The following is a 16,644-nucleotide window of genomic DNA, read 5'->3' on the forward strand; positions in this document are numbered from 1 at the left end:
CAGATATTCAGAGCATTGGACACGTGTTATAGTCGGCCAATAGCCAGATCACTGTTACATAGTGCGAACAAACAAAGAGGGAAAGTTAATGGTTTACATAAATATATATAGTATAGTTACAAAAAAGCTTAGCTTTCACATACACTATTGGTCTATAAGACTAATAAGCTACAAGAGAAGCTAAGCTTTCACATGTAATATTGATCTTTTTTCTGTGTGTTGTACTTTAAGATACATCACACAAATGTGCCAGTAAATTTAAAATAGTGACACAAATGTCTAGTCTTCTGGGCTCGAAATTCTTGTAAGTGGCAGGTCCTCAAAGTGTTCAGTTTTAAATGTAATTTAAGAAATTCATCCCACTTACTCACATGTAACATATTTATCTTGCGTAAAAAGAAATTTACTTGGAAAGTAACGCTTTTCAAACGGTTCAATTTAGCAGTTGCCAGAGAGCGCCAGAAAACAGGCATTATTGCACGTGCACTGCTACAGTGGTTTAGAAAGTCCTCATGACCGTACGTATAAAGCACTAAGAAAGCTTACATTACGTCATAAAAGAAACAGGACATCAGAGGATACTCCAAGAGCATCGGGATTTCGTAAACCATACTGAAATGCATAATTCGGCTTGAAGTACACATTGGTTTTTTCCAGATTCACACTGGAGTAGGTCCCGTCTGATATTAAGCTTTTCAGTGTAGTTTTGGGGATGTAAATTCTTTTTTGGAGTACCAGTAGTGCACTATCTCATATTTGGTTCTTTATTATGGCATAATGCCATACATGGCAGAAGATGAAAATGTGCACTTGAAATTCAGTGAACAGTTGGAACAAGACACTTTGTTTCAAATAAATTGATTGCCTCAGTAGGAAGGTTAATAAAGCCAAATTTCTTTAGCAAACTGACAAAAATAATTTCCCTGTTCTGCAAGGCACTTAATGCTTGACTGCTAATAATTTGGAAGTAAAAGCAGAAAACAAACTAATAATATAATTTTGCCCTCCGTAATTACGTGAATGTATAATAATTCACTTGATAGCTCCCAGCCGCAGTAATCCGTTTTGTTATCATTTGATGTGGGAGCTGTAAACAAAGAGGAAACAGCGGAGTCACTTAACGCAAACAGGAGTCAGACGAATACTAACCCCCTCCTCACTACAACTCTGACAACTCCGTGCGCGCGCGAGAAAAATTTTACTCGTTAGCATCTGGCTGCTTACTGCTACTGCTGATGCAGCTAACAGCCACACTTCAAGTAGCGAGAAGTGGAAGAAGGTACTGCTCATACGCAAGTCAGCTGCGCATGCGCGTGAGCCCGCTGGCAAATGGTCAAATGAACCTAATGTACACGGTTGTGACATCACGCTCATAGAAAGCAGTTTATTGTTACGAAGTATTACATAGTCTTCGCCCTAAGGCCTTTGACATATTTTTGCTGTTTGCAGATGCTTGTGCATGCACAGTGTTTTATTGTTGTAAGTGGCGCATTTTCTTTGCCACTAAACTTTTTATTTGTCTCGTTTATATTTTATTGCTGCTGTATCATTCTCCAGTAGAAGGATACAGTAACAATCTTTGCTAGAGAATCAATTCTTGGCAGTCAAAACTACAAAAATTTAACAAAGCTAAAACAATGAAAAATTCCCGGAATTCCGAAGGAACTGGAGTGTCAGGCTACTGAAGACAGATGTAAACTATCTCAACAAAAACTACTGATGAAGTTTTAGGAAACAGCTTTAAATGATGACTATGAATATAAAACAACCCCCACACATCTCTGCAGTAGCGTTATCGAGGACAAGCTCAGCTTAATTACAGCACACACAGTGGCATTTAAACAATCATTCTTCCCAGATTCAATACATCGATGGTTGGTTGGTTTAAAAGAGGGAGGGAGGGACCAAACTGCTAGGTCATCGGTCCCTCGTCCCAGTTAAGATTATTCCACAATGGTAGGAGTAAAATAATCGAGACATACAAAACACAGCTGGAAAAAAGGAGTAAACCACAAGAATGACAGAAGAGCAACAAACACTAAAATGGACAAAATTGGTCAAGAAAACCACAGAGAGAAGCAAGAAACCTGTAGAAGAAATCAAAACAAGAGAGTAAATCACCATGGGTGGCTGACCATGAGAATAAAAGCGAGAAGCCAGCCACTCTGCAACACATTAAAACCTCCACCCTAAAAGCACTAGGGTGGAGGACACAAAGGGACGAAGGACATACGCTAAAACTTAGAGCGAATGATAAAACCCATCCTCACAAATAAAACTTAAAATTAAAGCTGCTGTTGAGGCATTGCTGCCCAACACCGAAGGTAGGGTGCTGGGAAAGTTTAAAGTCTGCTGCAGAGCAGCTAAAAGTGGGTAGAGTCCGTCAAGAAGTGGGCGACCAACATTTTTGAGCCACAGCGACACCGAGGTGGGTCCTCGTGACTGAGGAGATAACCATGCATTAGACACTTTTGGCCAATGTGGAGGCGGCAGAGGACAACTTATTCCCTGCGAAAGGACCGCATGGAAGACTTCTACACATTCATATTCTCCTTAATGACCCACAGTTTTTTGTGCATACTGTTATGCCATTCCGTCTCCCAAAGCTGAAAAACCTTGCGGCATAAGACTGAACGCAGGTAAGTTGTTGGGATGTTTAAGGGGGACTAAACAGCTAAGGTCATCAGTCCCCCATTCCAAAAAACCGGCGAAACAAAATTTACGGAACAGGTAAAACCCCAAGGGGGGAGGAGACGCCCCTCCCCCCAGTCACTGAAAGAACACCAATGTGTCAGCGAACACTAGAGACAAGAAGAGTACAGACGAACACTGGACAGAAAGAAACGGAAGAAAATAAGAGGGTCGGAAACTGGTTGACTGACCATGGGTACAAAAATTGGGAAAGAGTCAACCATCCGAATACACACATTAAAATCTGCAACCAATGAGACACTCGAGGACAAGATACACAGAAAGGGAAAGGGAAAGGTCCCCCTAAATGGAACCATAAAAAGGACTACCACGGATAAAATTTAAAACGTCGTCAGCCATGGAGGCATCGTCGCATAAAACCAAAGGCAACGTGCCCGGGAGATTAAAAGTCTGCCGGAGGATGCGCAGGCGGGGACACTCCAACAAAATGTGGGCGACCGTCAACCGGGACCCACACCGACACAGGGGGGGATCCTCCTGACGCAAAAGATGTCCGTGCGTCAGGTAGGTATGGCCGATGCGGAGCCGACACAGGATGACAGAGTCCCTGCGAGAAGCCCGCAGGGAGGACTGCCACACATCGGTCGTCTCCTTGACAGCCCGCAGTTTATTCGGAGAAGTCAGGCTACGCCACTCATCACGCCACATCTGAAGCACCTTACGGCGCAACGCCAGCTGCAAATCACGAGCCGGGAGGCCGATCGCCAAAGTGGGGGCGTCGAACGCCCCTTTGGCCAGCCTGTCGACATGTTCATTCCCCGGGATGCCAACGTGACCTGGCGTCCAAACAAAGACCACCGAACGACCAGAGCGGGTAATGGCAAAAACAGACTCCTGAATAAAGGATACCAGAGGAGAAGAGGTATAGCAGCGGTCGATAGCCTGGAGGCTGCTCAGGGAGTCACTGCAGATGACGATGGACGTACCTGAGCAGGAACGCATATGCTCAAGAGCGCGCAATATGGCCACCAGCTCTGCAGTAAAAATACTGCAGCCAGCCGGCAAGGAGCGCTGTTCAACATGGACAGCGTGAGCAAAAGCGTAGGCAGGACGACCATCCACCAGGGAACCATCAGTGTAGACAGGCTCACAGCCTGAAAATGAGGCGACGAGCGCAAGAAAACGGTGACAGAGGGCCACATGCGGAACCGAGTCCTTGGGTTCCCGTGCCAAGTCCAGGCGGACGGACGGACGGGTCATACACCAGGGAGGCGTGGGTGCACAGGCCCGGAAGGGCGGCAGAAGAGGGAACGACCCCAGTTCAGACAGCAGGGACTGGACGCGGACAGCAATGGAAAGCCCAGACCTAGGTCGCCGGTCGGGCAGAGGGAGGACACTGGCAGGGAAAAGCAGGCGATGATTGGGATGGCCCGGTGAGCAATGCACGTGGACAGCATAGTCAGCGAGCAGTCGGTGGCGGCGAATCCGCAGCGGGGGAACCCCGGCCTCCACCAGCAGACTATCCACGGGGCTCGTATGGAAAGCACCAGTTGCAAGCCGAACCCCACAGTGGTGTATGGGGTCCAACAACGTCAACACTGAGGGCGATGCAGACCCATAGGCCAGGCTCCCATAATCAAGCCTTGTCTGCACAAGGGCTCTGTACAATCGCAACAGCGTGCTGCGATCTGCACCCCAAGACGCATGGCTCAGGCAGCGGAGGGCGTTGAGGTGCTGCCAGCACTTTTGCTTCAGCTGAGTAATATGAGGAACCCATGTGAGCCGGGCATCAAAGACGAGTCCTAAGAAGCGGCTAGTGTCCACCACTTCAAGTAGGTGACCGTCGAGGTAAAGTTCCGGATAAGGGTGGACCGTCCGACGCCTGCAGAAGTGCATAACTCGAGTCTTGGCCGCAGAGAACTGAAATCCATGAGTCAGAGCCCATGATGCCGCCTTGCGAACGGCTGCTTGCAGCCTGCGTTCGGCGACTCCCGTAGTCGTTGAGCTAAATGAGATGCAGAAGTCGTCGGCATACAAAGAAGGAGACACCGACGACCCCACAGCTGCAGCCAGACCATTAATGGCCACTAGAAATAAGGAAACGCTCAATACCGAGCCCTGCGGGACCCCATTTTCCTGTATATAAGAGGAACTAGAGGCGGCACCGACTTGCACCCGGAAAGAGCGGCGCAATAAAAAGTTTTGAAGAAAAGCTGGAAGCTGACCACGAAGACCCCACTCGCGCAACGTAGCAAGGATGTGATGCCTCCATGTTGTGTCATATGCCTTCCGCAGATCAAAAAATACAGCAACGAGATGCTGACGGCGGGAAAAGGCCGTACGGATAGCAGATTCCAGCCGCACCAAATTGTCCGCAGCAGACCGGCCCTGACGGAAGCCACCCTGGGATGGAGCGAGGAGACCGCGCGACTCAAGGACGCAACACAAACGCCGCCCCACCATACGTTCGAGCAATTTGCACAAAACGTTGGTTAGTGTAATGGGACGATAGCCGTCCACCGCCAGAGGGTCCGCACCGGGCTTCAAGATGGGAACGATAACACCCTCTCGCCATTGCGACGGGAACACGCCCTCGCTCCAAATGCGGTTAAAGATGGTGAGGATGTGTCTCTGGCAGTCCCTGGAGAGATGCTTCAGCATCTGCGCGTGGATGCAGTCCGGTCCTGGCGCTGTATCAGGGCAATTGGCGAGGGCAGCGAGGAATTCCCTCTCGCTGAAAGGAGCATTGTATTTTTCAGAACGACGTGTGTGGAACGATAACGGCGTCCGCTCGGCGCGCTCCTTTAGAGAGCGAAAGGCAGGAGGGTAAGTTGCAGTCGCAGAGCTCGTAGCAAAGTGCGTGGCAAGGTGGTCAGCAATGGTGGCGGCGTCCGTGCAGACAGCGCCGTCCAGGGAGATTCCAGGGACACCCATAGGGATCTGGTATCCATAAATCCGCCGAATGCGGGACCACACGAGCGACGGGGAGACACGGGAGCCCAAGGATGAAATGTACCTCTCCCAGCATTCCTGCTTACGCCGTGCAATAAGACGACGGGCCAAGGCACGGAGCTTCTTAAAGGCGATGAGGGTCTCCAGAGACGGGTGCCGCTTATGACGCTGGAGAGCCCGCCTACGGTCGCGAATAGCCTCAGCAATCTCCGGCGACCACCAGGGGACAGACTTCCTCCGAGGGAGTCCAGAAGAGCGAGGGATGGCAGTCTCGGCCGCAGAAATAATTGACGAGGTCAAGACACGGACCACCTCGTCAATGTCACCTTGTGGGAGAGAAGCAATGGTGGCAGCGGAAGTAAAAGCCGGCCAGTCAGCCCTGTTGAGAGCCCAGCGGGGCAGGCGCCCAGAAGAATGACACTGGGGCAGTGACAAATAGATGGGAAAATGGTCACTACCACACAGATCAGGATGAACTCTCCAGTGAAGGGATGGGACAAGTCCGGGGCTGCAAAGAGAGAGATCGATGGCCGAGAACGAGACATGGGCCACACTGAAATGCGTGGGAGCACCGGTGTTCAAGAGGCTAAGGTCGAGCTGAGCCAACACATGCTCCACAGCGCGACCACGGTCATCGGAGACAGTCCCACCCCATAGAGGGTTGTGGGCATTGAAATCGCCCAGAAGCAGCAATGGCGGCGGGAGTTGAGCCAGCAGCGCAGCCAAGACATGTCGGGGGAGTTGCCCATATGGAGGAACGTAAACAGAGCAAACAGTAATAGCCGGCGAGAGCTCAATCCTGACAGCGACTGCCTCTAAAGGCGTCAGAAGGGGTACTGGTGAGCTACAGACAGAGTGGTGAACAAAGAGGCAAACTCCACCTGAAGCTCGTTGACAGTCAGCGCGGTTCTTATAGTATCCCCGATAACCGCGAAGGGCAGGTGTCCGCATTGCTGGAAACCAAGTTTCCTGAAGAGCAATGCACAGAACAGGGGAAACACTCAAAAGCATCCGGAGCTCAGGCAGGTGGCGGAAATAACCGCCGCAATTCCACTGGAGAATGGAAGCAGGAAGGGACTGGGAGGGCGTTAAGTCCACTAAGAGGCAGACGGCGCCGCAGAGTCAACGGCCGCCACCGAGCGAGAGTCAGCTGTGTCCATAGGAGAGGTCCCCGAGGGTTCCGTGAGGGCGAGATCCGCGGCAGAGGCGAGGATCTCCACCGCATCCCCAGAGCCAGAGCTATTGACAGCAGGCGGTACTGAAACTGCCAGAGCGTCCTTCTTCTTGGACACGTTCCGGTCCTTCTTCTCGCGTCTGTCCTTTGGCTTAGAGGGCTGGGAGAGTTTCTCTGACGGAGCGTCGGAGGCTGACGACGACGCAGAAGCCCTACGACCAGCAGGTGGATGAACCTTCAGCCACTGGCTGACATCCGGCGGGGTAGCAGAAGAAACGGAAGAAGGGAGGGCCCCGAGGGACCCCTTCCGCGAGAGAGGAGCCGGCAGAGACGACGCCGGCGGAGACGATGCCGGCAGAGAAGGGGGAGGGGGAGGGATCGAGCCCCCTGGTTTTGGAGCAGATGTCACTCCTGAAGCATGTGCGGGGGGAGTGACAGAAGGGGGTTTGCCCCCAACTGCTAAGGGGGCAACAGAGGAAGGCTTGCCCCCAGACACAAGGCGGGCAGACAGAGATGGACGGCCCCGAGGGCCAACTGAAGGCGGCACAGAGGAGGCGACAACTGCCGCCCGCGAGGGCGACGATAACGTAGCTGCAGCATAGGAAGTTTGAAGAGGGACAGGGTGCAACCTTTCAAATTTCAGTTTTGCCTCGCGATAAGTAAGCCGGTCCAGGGTCTTAAATTCCATAATCTTCCGCTCCTTATGAAGAACGGGGCAGTCCGGCGAGCATGGAGAGTGGTGTTCCCCACAGTTGACACAGACAGGCAATCTCGACATGTGGCACTGGATGGGCAACGGGAGGACATATGCCCAAACTTCCAGCACTGGAAGCACCGCATCGGGGGAGGGACGTATGGCTTGAAGTCACAACGGTAAACCATTACCTTGACCTTCTCAGGCAATACAACACCCTCGAAGCCCAAGATAAAGGCACCGGTGGCCACCCTGTTGGTCTTGGGTCCTCTGTGCACACGACGGACAAAATGCACACCACGTCGCTCCAAGTCAGCTCTCAGCTCGTCATCGGACTGTAACAAGAGGTCGCGATGGTAAATAATCCCCTGGACCATATTTAAGCTACTGTGGGGAGTGACGGTAACAGGGACGTCTCCCAGCTTATCACACAAGAGCAACGCCCGTGACTGGGCTGGGGAGGCCGTCTTGAGGAGGATGGACCCATTCCTCATTTTAGACAAACCCGCCACTTCCCCAAACTTATCCTCCAGGTGTTCCACAAAAAACATAGGCTTTGTCGAAAGAAAGGAGTCACCATCAGTCCTGCTGCAGACAAGGTATTGTGGTACATAAGGCTCCTGCTTGGAACTAGATCTGCGTCCCTCCCATGGCGCAGCCAACGAGGGGAACGACTGAGGATCATATTGTGCAGCATCGAATTCAATTTTGCCTCGCTTAGAGACGCTGGTGGCAGTGCGACCACCAGCTTGCTGAGATTTATTGCGCTTCATTGCGCCACATCCGCCCAGATGCCACCTACTCCGAACGAGGGCTCTCCCCAAGGGCGCCACCCAGCCAAAGCAACGGGTACCTGGCCGATATCCCATTGCCCGGAGTCCCCGTGCCCCAGACAAGATGGGCACATACTCCTTGGCATGCATGGGGAGGAAACAGCTCTGGCATCTGTAGTGCGATCCCTGCGTGGTCAGGGGGCTACCACCAAGAGGGTACATGACGACCCCACCACAACGGACTGGCTACCGTGCTGGATTTTAGGTGTTGAAAGGGTCCACAGTTGCCGTGGGCGCTAAGAAGGGGATTGCGCACAAGACGAGGAGGCAACCCAGAAGACATGGGGTGTAAATCCCTCCACACGACAATAGATAGCATGCAATATGGAGGTGCACGATGGACCAATAGAAAAACACCACGTAAGGCGTCCTTCCCCAAATGGCACGCACTAACAACGGAAATTTTGAAAATGGCAGGTCAAACCCAAGTGGGGACCATCACATAAGGCCGAAACTTTGAAGACTCCTTTTAGTCGCCTCTTACGACAGGCAGGAATACCGCGAGCCTATTCGTACCCCCGAACCCGCAGGGGGTAACGCAGGTAAGTTTCTGAGATAACGATTTCAATGTAGCCTGTTTGGACAGCCTGTCAGCAAGTTCATTGCCTGGGATTCCGATGCACCACTGAACAACAGGACCGTTCCTGGACATCGATGGACTCCTGACTGGACAATACTCAAGGATGGCGAGGGTAGCACTGGTTGATAGCTCGTAGGCTGCTCAAGAACACTAGATATGGCCACCAGTTCTGCAGTCAAAACACTGCCGTCATCTGGCAAGGAGTGCTGTTCAATATGTCATCAATGAACATATGCAAAGCCTACGTGACCATGAGCCATCAAGCCATCTGTGTAAACCACTTTATGGCCCTGGTACATATCGAGAATCGAGAGGAAGTGATAGTGGAGAGCCACAGGGTTAACGGAGTACTTAGGGCCATGCAAAAGGTCCAGAAGAATCTGCGACCTAGGTCTACACCATGGAGGCGTATGTGAATGGTCCTGAAGGAGAGGTGGTAACGAGAAGGACTCCAGTTCAGACAGAAGGGACCGGACACGAACCGCAATTGTTTGCCCTGACCAGGGCTGCCGATGGGGGAGATGAACAGCCTTGATTGGCGAAAGGAGACAGTAATTTGGATGCGCAGAACTACAAATGTGTGCAACGTAACTGGCGAGCAGCTGTGCACGCCTAACCTTCAATAGAGGGACTCCAGCCTTCACCAGGTGACTGGTCACCGGCCTAATTCTAAAAGCTCTTGTCACTAGGCAAACGCCACAGTGGTGCACTGTGTCAAGTAAACGCAATGCTGAGGGCGCCGCCGAACCGTAAACCAGACTCCCATAAACAAGATATGATTGAACAAGGGCTCTGTAGAGCTGCAGCACAGCAGCATAGGGCGATCTGCACCTCAGTTGATGTTGCTCAGGCAGCGCAGCAGAGGGCATTGAAGTGCTGTCAGTATTTCCGCTTAATCTGACGAAGGCGAGGTAACTAAGTCAACCAGGTGTCGAAAACCAGTCCTAAGAATCGATAGGTCTGCGCTACAGGGAGTGGATTGTTATTACAGTAAAGTCTGGTTCTGGATGAACAGTGCGACGCCGACAGAAATGCACGACACAAGACTTCACAGCTGAAAACTGGAAGCCATGGGCTAGAGCCCATGACTGCTTCTTGTGAATGGCTTCCTGTAGGTGCCCTCAGCAATACCAGTACTGGAGGAGCAGTACGAAATGCAAAAGTCACCAACATACAGAGAATGTGAGACTGACGGCCCTACAGCTGCTGCTAAGCGATTAATAACCACCAAAAGTAGATACACACTCAATACGGAGCCCTGTGGAATGCCATTCTCCTGAATACAGAGGGAACTATGGGACACACAGGCTTGGACACAGACAGTATGGAGCAACAGGGATTTTTTGATAAAAATCGGGAGCGGGCCCTGGAGAGCCCACTCATACAATGTGGCAAGGATATGATGTTGCCAGGTCATGTCGTATGCTTTACGTAGGTCCAAAAAGACAGCAACCAGATATTGGTGTCTGGAAAAGGCTGTTCGGATGGCAGACTCGAGGGACACAAGGTTATCAGTGGTAGAGCGACCCTGACAGAAGTCACCCTCACATGGAGCCAGTAGGCCAAGTGACTCCAGGACACAACCCAACCCCGACACACCATACGTTCCAGCAGCTTGCAAAGAAAGTTGGCGAGACTGATGGGCCGTTAGCTATCCACATCAAGTGAGTTTTGACTGGGTTTGAGCACTAGAATGATGGTGCTCTCCTGCCATTGCGATGGGAAGATGCCATCGTACCAGATTCAGTTAAACATGAGGGGATGTCGCATGTAGTCAGATGACAGATCTTTAATCATCTGACTGTGGATCCGATCCGGCCCACGAGCTATGTCGGGGTAATGTGCAAACGCGCTGAAGAGCTCCCATTTGTAAATGGGGCATTATAAGGTTCACTATGGCGTAAAATGAATGAGAGGACTTTCCTTTCCATCTGCCATTTGAGGGCGCAAAGGGTGGCGGCGGGGGGAGGGGGGGGTTGTTCTCCGACGCATAGGCTCGAGCATAATGCTCGGTAATTGCATTTGTGCTGGCAGGTAACATGCCATTGATGTTAATGCCAGGGACGCCTGTTGGGGTCTGGTACCCAAAAAGACATCTGATCTTCATCCAGACTTCGGAAGGTGATATATGGCACACTATTGTCGACACATATCCCTCCCAAAAGTCCTGTTTCCATTGCTTTACAAGCTGGCGAGTGCAGGTACGGAGCTGCTTAAAGGCCTTAGGTGCTCTAGGGAAGGGTGCTACTTATGTCGCTGTAGAGCTCGCCGACGCTCTTTAATTGCCCTTAAGACTTCCAGTGACCACCAAGGAAATGTCTTTCGCCGGGAGCACCGTAAAGAACGAGGGATCGCGTTTTCCACAGCAGAAACGATTGTTGTAGTGACCTGCTCAACAACAACATCAATAGCACCACATGGGGGAAATTCAGCAGTGACAGCAGAGGTGAAGGCTTCCCAGTCTGCCTCGTTTAAAGCCCATCTGGGTAGGTGTCCATGGGCATGATGCCAGGGGAGTGACAGGAAGATGGGGAAGTGGTCACTGCCACACTGGTCGTCATGTGCTCTACAGTGAATAGATGGGAGAAGGTCAGGACAGCAAACAGAGATATCGATGGCCAAATATGTGCCACATTGAAATGTGTCCGGGCAGCCGTATTTAAGAGGCAGAAGTCGAGTTGTGACTCAAAATTTTCAACCTCCCTACCTCGACCAGTAAGCATGGCACCACCCCAGAAGGGGTTATGCGCATTAAAATCTCCTAAAAGTAAGAAAGGTTTAGGGAGTTGATCAACCAGTGTAGCCAATACGTTCAGGGGTACTACACCGTTTGGGGGAAGATATACACAGCAGACAGTTATTTCCTGTGTTGTTCTTATCCTGACAGCCACAGCTTCAAGAGGGGTTTGCAGAGGCACAGGTTCACTACATACTGAGTTCAGGGCAGATGCATACCATAACTGACAGAATATTATAGTTGCTACGGTTTGTGTAATATCCCTTATAGCTGTGGAGGGCAGGGGTCCGCATTGCCGGGAACCAGGTTTCCTGGAGTGTAATGCAGAAAGCAGGTGTAAAGCTTAACATCTGCCATACCTCAAACCAGGCGGTGGGAAAAATTGCCGCAATTTCACTGGAGGATTACTCGATCGTGAGACTAGGAAGGTGTGAAACAATCAATGAGGCAGTCTACACCTCAGGGCCACCTGCTGCCACCAGATGAGTACCTGTGCGATCAACTTCCATTGTGCCTGAGGGCCCAGCAAGCTCTAAGTCCTCAGCGGATGCCAGAATCTCCACCTCATCCTCAGACACAGAGCTTGTAGGTAGAGGTCGTGTGAGTGTGGGTGCCACCACAGTGCCTTGGTTCTTGAGGGTCTTTTTCTTTTTAGGTTTCTCTCACTGCTTCTTAGGTTTGTCCGGCTGGGAGGGCTTCACTGATTCAGTCTCTGGGACTGAGGAGGACCTGACCCTACGACCAGCTACCTGTGGTTGCTTCAGCCACTGGCGGATGTCAGCTTTGCCACTGGTAGGAACCTGCAAGGGAGTAACCCAAGGGATTCGTTCCTAGAAGACTTACGCTTCTCCAGCTGAGAAATGGGGACTGACATCCTGGATGGCTGGGGGGTGGGTGGGGTGTATTGCTCCTGAAGTAGGTTGTGCAGGAGCAACAGGGTAGGAAGTCCCCCCCACCATCAAGGGGGCAGGTGGAGTCTGACAGCTCAGAGAGCAAACTGTACGTGTCAGAACGGAAGATGGTAGAACTGTTGTCGTAGTGGCAGCGTAGGCTAACGTCTTATGCACAGGATGTAGCCTCTCATATTTTCTCTTAGCCTCAGTGTAGGTCAGTCAGTCCAGGGTATTGCATTCCATTATTTTTCTTTCTTTCTGAAGAATCCTGCAGTCTGGCGAGCAAGGCGAATGGTGCTCTCCGCAGTTGACAGAGATGGGAGGCAGGGCACGGGGAGTATTGGGATGTGAAGGATGTCCACAGTCCCAACAGGTGCCACTGGAAGTACAGCAGGAAGATATATGGCCAAACTTCCAGCACTTAAAGCACAGCATCGGGGAAGGGATATATGACTTAACATCACAGCGGTAGACCATCACCTTGACCTTTTCGGGTCACGTGTCACCCTCGAAGGCCGAGATGAAGACACCAGTTATCCCTCGGACCCCTGTGACATGCCGGACGAAATGAACACCTCACCACTCTAAATCGGCACGCAGCTCATCGTCAGACTGCAAAAAAGGTCCATGTGAAATATGGTAGCCTGGACCATATTTAAGCTCTTAGGGGCGTGATCGAAACAGAAACACCCCCCAGCTTGTCACAGGCGAGTAGTGCCCGTGACTGGGCAGAGAATTCTGTTTTGATCAAGACCGATCTTGACCGCATTTTGGACAAGCCCTCCACCTCCCCGAACTTGTCCTCCAAATGCTCCACAAAAAAATGAGGTTTCATTGATAAGCAAGATTCCCCATCAACTCTCGTACATATGAGGTATCCTTTTCCTGGCGTTCCTCCCAGGGTGTGGCTAGAAGGGGGAACGATTTGGGGTTGTATTTCTTAGTGCTGAAGTTACACCTTGATCGCTTAAAGGCTGTTGGTGTTTGACCACCAGCAAGAGATGACGTACTACGCTTCATGGCGTGTCATCCACCCCGATGCCACCCACTCTGACCCACGGGCGCCACCAGCCGCAGCAAAGGCCACCTGGCAGGATGGCCATTGCCAGGAGTCCCAATGCCCCAGGGTGACGGGCTTCTACTCCTTGGCATATGTGGAGAGTTAACGGCGCAGGCATCAGTAGAGCCATCCCTGTGTTGTCAGGTGGCTACAATCAACAGGGTACATGGCGGCCCCACCGCAACAGACTGGCTACAGTGCTGAATATCAGGTGCAAACGAGCTAAGAAGTCCATTATCTTACACTGATAGTGACACAAATGCTGTGATAATCATGCATCTTTGTTGCACTGATAAAGCCTCTATTGTTATAGCTGCGAACACTGGTCACAGGCATCTTTCAAAGAGTAAAAGAACTGTTGTGTCCTCCTCACCAGATGAGAAAATAGCCTTAAATTTATTATTTTGTGCGTTAGGCACCTACAGCTTTAAGCTATTCAATGTTATTTAACACAGACTTTACTTTATAGTTTGATTATCCTTACATTCAAACTTTCTACACTCTATATTATGTTTTCATTTGGTTTAATTTTTATGTACTTACAGTTAAAGTAGGATACAAAATATGATCCAAATATATAGGCATCAATGTGAGAAACCCCTCACTGCCAGCTGTTGTCATCGTGTAGCATGTGTGATCTGTATCTGTAAAAATTATTAAAATATTCGGTACATTTTGAATTGAATTTAATGTTGAGTAATACAAAGCCAAAAATTAATGAGACAACATAAACAATTCATTATCCCAGTTAACAACTGTGAGTATCTCAATCTGTGCTTACAAACTGCCACCAACTGAAACCTGCTCTCATCCCAGTTTTTCAATGCTGAAAGGCAGAAGCCATATTAAAATGCTGATAAAGGTTCTGTTACAGAATGAAGTTCTGTCTATCTCATTTAATCAAAATTAATCAACTTCCATCATAAACTGTTAACAAAAATCAATGCTTTGTCACTGTTTGCCAGTTCACGAGTGATCTCTCCCAGAGATTTTCCATTTCGTATTCTATGTCTACATCTACATGTAGAATATGAGGTCAAATCTATCTACAACCTAAGAATGATGAGAAGATGGGTTTTAAAACAACAAGTGTGGTGCATCAGACAGGTGTTGATGTTAACACTTGCAGCCTAGATCAGCAATCTGTTTTATAATGTTCAGCTGCCGATCCTCTGGGAGGTGTGCACTTCACATTCATTTGCACTTCTTCAATTGCCAGATAATGGCACTTTCTCGATTGCCTGAAAATTGCTCTTGTGTGTCTAATAAAATGACGGCTATTATCATAAAAAAATAAAAATAAAAAGACCTTCACTAATTATCAACATTATGCATACTGATCTGTAAAAGTCAAAGTGGTCACTGTTATCATAGGAAGAAACAATGATTCCTCGTGATTATGTTTACTTCTCAAAAAACACAACTTCTGGGTGTGGAGTACTTTATAACTGACACGACATTCAAATCACTGACGGTCTTTATTCTGGGCATTTATTCACAGCCTAGGTGGACAGTATCGCACACAATTACGAACTACTGTGTGATCAGGACAAGATTTATAGAGTAATCTACTGAGGGTAGAAGTGCACTTACAGCATACTGCGGCTTTTCCTCTGGATGCTACAGTTGGTACCTGTTTTCAGGCTATGAGCGTCCTAAACACACCAACATACTACTTAAAGTGCTGTCCACCACACACCGTTGGGTGGTTTACAGAGTATAAATGTAGATGTAGATGTATGTTTAATTACATCAATGTAGCACTTGTGGCATTATTTGAACCAAAATTACAAATATGCCATAACGTACAACTGAAATTTGTAAGTTTCATGTGATAGCTAACAACTCTGAAAGCCTTTAATACAACCTTCATCAGGAATGACAATTATTAAACAATGCGCTGCAATGAGATATTGTTACAGGACTAGAAACGAACTTGTCGCTAAAAACCATACATCACACTGAAATAAAAATGTACACCTCATATATAACAATGGTATTTACAAATACTGTACATACATTATATAGAAAACTGAGGATGAAAATTCTAAATTATGTGTAGATACAAGCACACACTTCGTAATTACTACTCCTGCACTTAACAGCTCTAGTCTGCACATCTAAACACTTTCTTATGATGTCAGTACAACATTAACCATTATTTCATCATGTCATAAAAGGCAATCTCATTAGCCTACTATGTTAACAAAAACTTACCAGATTACACTTGCAACAAGAAAGTTTAAGGTCTCCATTTCTTACCAGTCCATGCATTTGTTCCTGAGGCTAGACACCTATTTGCAAGTAAATCAAGTACACCTTTGTAGGGATAATTTTCACTTCCAAGAAAAATAAGGTGCTCCAGTGTGTGGGGAAGTCCATCATCATCATGTGCTTCAGTGGCTGCAAATGAATAGAAGTTAACATGTTAATTTCCAATGAATCAGTAAAAATAAAAGTAATAGTAATTAAAAAAAATAAAAGTAATAGTAACAAAAGTAATACTGTCGTCAAGTAGGTTACATGCCACATGTATCTTGTGTGATGTCTAACAAGAAGATCATAATGGATAAAAACAAGAAGTTGAACCTCCCCAACATGTTGAAGTACCCAGTCCCAGGCCATGTGGAGGTGTGCCAGCCTTGCATCAAATAAGCCTAGCAGATTAACAATGGGGACCAGTGGCCTAGCCAGCTATGATGTGGTTTTTAGGTAGGTTTCGATGTCCAAAGAAGTGAATATTAGGCTGATCCCCCGTCTTGCCACAGTTACACAATTTGCAAACACTTTGGAAAACATTGTCATGGTCTGGCAAGCAATGAAGGCAGGTGTAGTAGACAATTCCTTCCTGAGAGGGGTGGGAGTGGGTAGAAGAGGGCAGGGGCAGCAAGGTGGAAGCAGCTTTAAAATGTCTTTGGGAGTAACTGGCCCATCATAATAATAGCCTGTATAAAGGTATCATTGATCCTGTGTGTAACAGGAGAAGTACCTCACCAGTCCCAACCCAGCATACACTGTATAAAAGGCAATAGAATGGATGGATGGAAATACAAAAGTCATGTCACTAAT

At 48.9% G+C, this 16,644-nt stretch overlaps 1 protein-coding gene across 1 annotated transcript in view; it reads right to left on the reverse strand.

Moving 5' to 3' along the window:
- Window positions 1-16,644, reverse strand: part of LOC126360221 (uncharacterized protein C05D11.1-like) — a 131,223-nt gene that overhangs the window by 95,806 nt on the left and 18,773 nt on the right. Inside the window, exons 3-4 of the mRNA XM_050007692.1 lie at window positions 15,838-15,978; window positions 14,119-14,219 (exon numbers count right to left, since the gene is read on the reverse strand). Of these exons, the coding sequence (XP_049863649.1) occupies window positions 14,119-14,219; window positions 15,838-15,978 (242 nt within the window). The remainder of the gene's footprint in view (window positions 1-14,118; window positions 14,220-15,837; window positions 15,979-16,644) is intronic.

This window comes from Schistocerca gregaria, chromosome 1, assembly GCF_023897955.1.
Source record: "Schistocerca gregaria isolate iqSchGreg1 chromosome 1, iqSchGreg1.2, whole genome shotgun sequence".
Classification (NCBI taxonomy): Eukaryota; Metazoa; Arthropoda; class Insecta; order Orthoptera; family Acrididae; genus Schistocerca; species Schistocerca gregaria.